Source organism: Vigna angularis, chromosome 8 (assembly GCF_016808095.1).
Source record: "Vigna angularis cultivar LongXiaoDou No.4 chromosome 8, ASM1680809v1, whole genome shotgun sequence".
Taxonomy (NCBI): Eukaryota; Viridiplantae; Streptophyta; class Magnoliopsida; order Fabales; family Fabaceae; genus Vigna; species Vigna angularis.
This window is the reverse complement of record NC_068977.1, coordinates 34,627,974-34,633,973: the sequence shown is the minus strand read 5'-3', so window position 1 is coordinate 34,633,973 and position 6,000 is coordinate 34,627,974. Positions and strand designations below refer to the sequence as shown.

The window sequence follows — 6,000 nt, the reverse complement described above, 5'->3', positions numbered from 1 at the left end:
AAGAGGGAAATATGAAGAGTTTGATTTTTCTTTTGTTTGAATGGGTAGAGCCTACTAGAAATAATAAATGTAGCCAACTATAAGCTGAAATTCATGATAAATTGTCTGTGGCTTTTTTAAAAAAAAATAATTAAAAAATCGGAAAAACGAATTAAATGAGGAAACAACTTAATGCACTTACGTACACTTTTGACCAAAGCACAGTTTCACAGAGTTGAAAATAGGAGTACACTAAAGTTGTTTTTTTGTTGTATTTTTTTCTGTTATTTATTTATTTTTATCTTCAAAACATATATTAATAGACGCTGAATTTGATGTTTTAAAATATACTAAAAGAATTTTAAAATTATAGTATCAGTCTATTTGTTTTAGTGTTTAATAGGAGACAACGTGAGAAAATTCAGTAAAAAGTCTGAATTAAAAAAAACTAAATTGTATTCTTTTTTAATTTTTTATCAATGATAATATATTTTTATATATAAGTATATTAATAAATAAAAATATTACAACTAAGTTTTAAATCTAATTTGATATTATAAAAGATTTTATTTATATATTTGAAGTGTATAGTTTAATAATAGGTGGATATTTTAAATTTAATTTAATTTTGTAAAACTAACTTATATAATAAAATATACACTTATTTATATATTATAAATTAATTTTATGTATTAAGTCGATTTTTTAACAAATTTTTATCTATAAATGAAAAAATATTCTTATATTTTATTTTTTTGTTGTACACATGTTTTTCATATTTAACTTTGACTATTATTTGGTACGACAATTGTGATAACAATTGTTTTACTTAATTACGTTAGGTAAAAAAAATACAGAGATATGAATTCCAACTCAAACTGGGTATTGTCTATAACAATATATGATATATAAAAGGATTTATTTATTTTATACATTTTACTTTTTGATATGAAATATATCTAACATCATTTTATTTATTTTTGTCTCGTGTTCTTTATTCAGTTATAGAACTAATAATTTCACGCGTTAGGTTATATTTTTATTTCTTTGTAAATTTTAAGTTCCTTTTCTCCCTCATCTTATTTCCCTTTTCTTTTTAATGAATATTTCAAATTCTTTTAATCTTAAATTTACTTTTTAAACAATATTTTTAAGTTAGACAAAATCACATTAATAAATATATGAAAAAAGTTAAAATTAATATAAACATAAATACAAAGATAATAATAATAATAATAATTAAATTTTAACTTAAAAAATAAAATTATATGACAAAAATGCGTACACTAATTGTTTTTCCTAATAGATGTGTTAATTTACGTGGGATTTGGCTAAAATTTTAATTAGAAGGTTTATTTAATTGGTCACCACTTTTGGACGCTAGTATTATTACTTTTTTTTTTATCAACCCGTAAGAACAAAATAAAGTTGTTTAAAACTGTAATTTGTTTTAAAACTATTCCTAAAAATAAAGTAGTCAAAATCGAGAATAAAAAATCTTTAAAAAAAATTACTTTATATCAATATATGTATACATATTAAATGGTTTTAATTAAAACTCATTTCGGAAAAAATAAAATAAAAGATGCAGCAAAATAACATTTTTAATTTTTAATCAAATTTGCATCTTATTTTAATTGAAACCTCATAAGCAAAAAAAAAATGATACTTTACCCACATAAATATTTTATATTTATTTGACTTTTACTTTTTACTTTATTTTTTTAAAAATAAAATACAAAAATTCGTTTCTTTGTAAAAATATATCATTATATTATTACTTTAAAAATAAATAAACTTTTGATTGTAACAGTGCTATGACAACATATAAGAAAGTGATTTTCTTTAAAAATAAATAAACTTTTGATTGTAACAGTGCTATGACAACATATAAGAAAGTGATTTTTTAGTTGCATTAACACAGTGTTGAACACATAGGATAAAATATGAAATGCATATAGATTTATATACACATAAAATACATCATTTAATAAGAGATCTTTTGGAGTGATACCAAAAGTAAATCCGTGTAGAAAATATGATATTTTTCACTTATACAAAAGTTTCACTACTTTTTATATGTCAACTTTATGAAAACCATATAATTTTATATTTTTGCAATAATAATATTAACAACTTTATTTATTAAATACAAAGAGATACTACCACTTCCAAATTCTATACTATTAAAATTCTAGAATTTGACTATTATAAAATAGAAATATACTCAAATAAAATAAAATATACTTAAAAAAAATGTAAAACTAAACTAAATCCATCAAATTTTTAGTTACATGCTTTTTAGAACTTCTCTTTCAAATGTGTGAAATATATATATAGACATAAAGTATTTCCTATAACTAAAAATAGTTACGTCTTTTACTTTTTTTTCATCTACAAATAATATGAATATTTATAATATATTTATTGAGAGAATAACATTATTTCACTAAATAACATATTTATAATTATTTTAAATGTAAAAAAGTTAAATATATTTTTAGTTTATAAATTTTATTGTGAAATTGAAATTTGTTTTTATCTAAACTTTTGATGTAATTTCATCATTAAATTTTAAAAATAAATATATATAATCATTTTAATTTAATTATATTAAATTTGTTTAATGTATTAAGTGTAATTTAAAATTAATATTTGAGTTATTTATTATATTTGAAATATTTTAGTTATGTAAAAACTACTTCAATTAAAAGAATTATGTCTATTTTTTTAAAATTAAAAATTAAAATATATCAAGTTTTAGAAAATAACTAATTCAAATTAAGGTTTGAGATTTACGAATTAAAAACATATGCTAACATATTCGAGGTAAAAAAATTCATCGAACAAACCAAAAAGACAGGTAAAGCTCAGGATCATATGAGCTGAGATCAAATGGTGGCACACGATTTGGCGAATTGCACCTTTACAACTACCATCTTACAGTTCTTCTACATGTTTTTATTTTGACCAATAGAAAAGAAAAGAAAGAGAAAAGCATTTCTCATATGGCTATAAATATGGCCAGACACACCAAAATGGAGGACAGAAACCACACATTCTGATCTTCCACTACTTTTCTCCCTGCTAATTTTGCTTCTTATGGAACCCAAACTTCATAATAACCCAAAGATGTTAGAAAAAAAGTGGCTTTCTACTGCCTTGAATGCCAGAAGCATCGGATTAGGCACTGAGACCATAGTCCTTGCTCATGGTTTTGGAACAGACCAGTCTGTCTGGGACAAGATCACTCCCTTCCTTGTTGAACACTACAAGGTTGTGCTGTTTGATTGGCCCTTTTCTGGAACTGTGGATCCAACCCTCTATGACCCTTTGAAGTATTCCTCCATGGAAGCTTTTGCTGATGTGTTGGTCACTCTCATGGATCAGATGGACCTCAAAGCTATCACCTTTGTTGGTCATTCCATGTCTGGCATGATTGGCTGCATAGCCTCCATCGCCAGGCCTGACCTCTTCAAAAGGCTTATTCTCCTTGGTGCTTCTCCCAGGTGATCTTTTTTTCTTTTACCTCTTCTTCTTTTTTTGTTTTTCTCCCATGTATCTTTGTTCTGTGTTCCATAAACTCTTGTACTAAACATTTCAGTGTCTGCTTATCCTTATGTTCTTTTAAGATTAATAAATAACTTGACTTTCTGTCATTTTATTTGATTAAACTTCTTCCTCTTATTTTCTTACATTCATCATACTGAGGTTGAAGTTTAAATCTTATGATCCAGTAGATGCCACTTGAATTCTTATATCAGCTGTTTAACTTCTCCTTTTGCAGAAAATAAGTTGAACTTGTAAGTTTTCTGGAATATTTTTCAAGTCCTTCTCTCTTTTGCATTAATCATGGACAATACCACTTACAGGTGTTTTTAGATTGAAAACTATTACATATATTTTATATTTATTAAACATTTTAAATTATTAACAGTTTTTGTTTGAACTAGTAAATATATTTCTAACAATATTTTTATTTTTAAATCAATAATCCTGGTATTTATTTTACACTTCTATCACTTTTACTATTGTGTAATTCATTATTTTACAATCCATATTCTTTCTCACATGTCACTCATTTTTCTTTCTCATCTCTCCTTCATTGTTTAAAATTTATTTTACAAATATAACTTTCCTCTCTTTTATTCCCCACTGTCAATTTTTCTTAGTATTTGTCTCATAATCCAATGCTCACTATGTTGTTTGAGTTAGGCTTGAGTCATATGTGCTGTTTTTTTCTGCTGTCTCTTTGTCTTAAGGGAACCCTACACAAAGTTTAATGGTTTGGTTCCAGAATTTTTCTAGGACTTTCCACTGTCTGTAGGAATCTATATTTGTGAGAAAAAAAAAAACAATAATCAGCAGTACTCACAGAACAACACACATAATAATTTGGACAACTTGCAATCTTCGACTGTGTAAAAGATAAGGATATATCATAGCCCAAATAAACAATAATTTAAATTTCAGTATTAAAAAGAGCCAACCAGTTACAGGATTATAGAAAAAAAAAAGATGAACCAACCAAACATGTGGTGTATACGGAATTGGGGGAGGGATTCGAATTTTTTTTGTAATCTTGTGGTATCACCTTTTTCAGCGTGGTGTGTTTGATGAAACAACCTTGTTTTCATCCATAAAAATTGTTAATAGAATAAACAGAAAGCTCTGAACTAACTCAAAAAGACAAAACTTCACTTTCTCTTCCCACTTTGCTGACTTCAATTATCTCCACATCTTATAAAATTAGATTTGGAAGATTGCTCCTTAGCCCTTTTCAAATTTGAACCACCGATTTGCCGGCCATGTCAATTTCAGTTAAAAAGATATTCTCTCACCATTTTGACAATTTTTAATTTTGATTCCTCTAAAGTAAAGAGTTATATAAAATAAAAGGTAGAAAGATATGTACAATTTAAAGAGGTGAAGTGATTAAGATGTGTGTTCATATCAATCTTAGAACTGTCAGACCAAAATACGTATACTAAACCAAACAGGTCCTAAAATATCGATTTTTCTCTTTTCACCTTTAAAAATATACCAAACAAAAGAAGGAAAAATCTTTCTTCCGATTAAAAAAGTGAACTTTAACCTACAAAGATGAGATTTGTATGCAATTTGATTTTATCTTTAATAAACTTTCATTATATATGTTTTTAAGAGTTATAACAGTATTTTAAGCTTTTAATAGCATTGCTAAGATTGAAAAAATCATCTTTTTGACGAACTCAAACCCAAGACATCTTAAGGTAAGTCCCTCTAACTTCTTGCTATGACATACAGGTATCTTAATACTGATGACTATGAGGGTGGCTTTACTAGCTCAGATGTTGAGCAGTTTTTGCAGAACATGGAGTCCAACTATGACAACTGGGTTATTGCCTTCTCCTTACTGGCAGTGGACCCAAATGATGAGCCATCTGTTAACAAATTCAGAGAGTTCCTGGGAAGAATGAGAGCTGATGTGGCAGTATCCTTAGCCAAGACTGTGTTCTACAGTGATTACAGAGATATACTTGAGAAAATTGAAACTCCATGCACCATCATTCAGACCACTAGTGACATTATTGTTCCATTCAATGTAGCACTATACATGCAGAGAAAAATTAAAGGAAAAGTTACATTGGAGGCTTTGGAAGCTAAAGGGCATTTTCCTCAGATGACTGCATGCCCTCAGCTAGTTGATGTGCTGAAGGGTGTTATTGGCTTGTAATTCTCAATCTCCATCATTTTGTCATCTTAGTTATACTTGTTTCTGATTTCATTTATATAGGTTGATGTACATGTTTGGTTGGAACTACGTTCACAACCCACGCTAATACTGAAGTGACTAGATTTTGTGTTGAAGTGAACGCACACCAGACGTGGTTCCAAACACACGTGTAGTTTGTGTGAGGTTTATATGGTGTTTTGATCTGGACAAAGTGTGGTACGTGTTACTTAATTCATTGTACTCTTGAAATAATAATGTGAATCAGCTTTGTGGAAATGTACTTTTTTTGAATCTCTTTCTGATAT

The 6,000-nt window shown here is 27.0% G+C and overlaps 1 protein-coding gene across 1 annotated transcript; it reads left to right on the top strand.

Annotated features, from left to right (window-relative positions):
- Positions 1-2,998: 2,998 nt before the first annotated feature.
- Positions 2,999-5,971, top strand: LOC108345256 (strigolactone esterase D14). The gene is made up of 2 exons (XM_017583843.2): positions 2,999-3,488; positions 5,266-5,971. The coding sequence occupies exons 1-2, from the start codon at positions 3,082-3,084 to the stop codon at positions 5,693-5,695; spliced, it is 837 nt and encodes a 278-aa protein (XP_017439332.1). The 5' UTR covers positions 2,999-3,081; the 3' UTR covers positions 5,696-5,971.
- Positions 5,972-6,000: the final 29 nt, after the last annotated feature.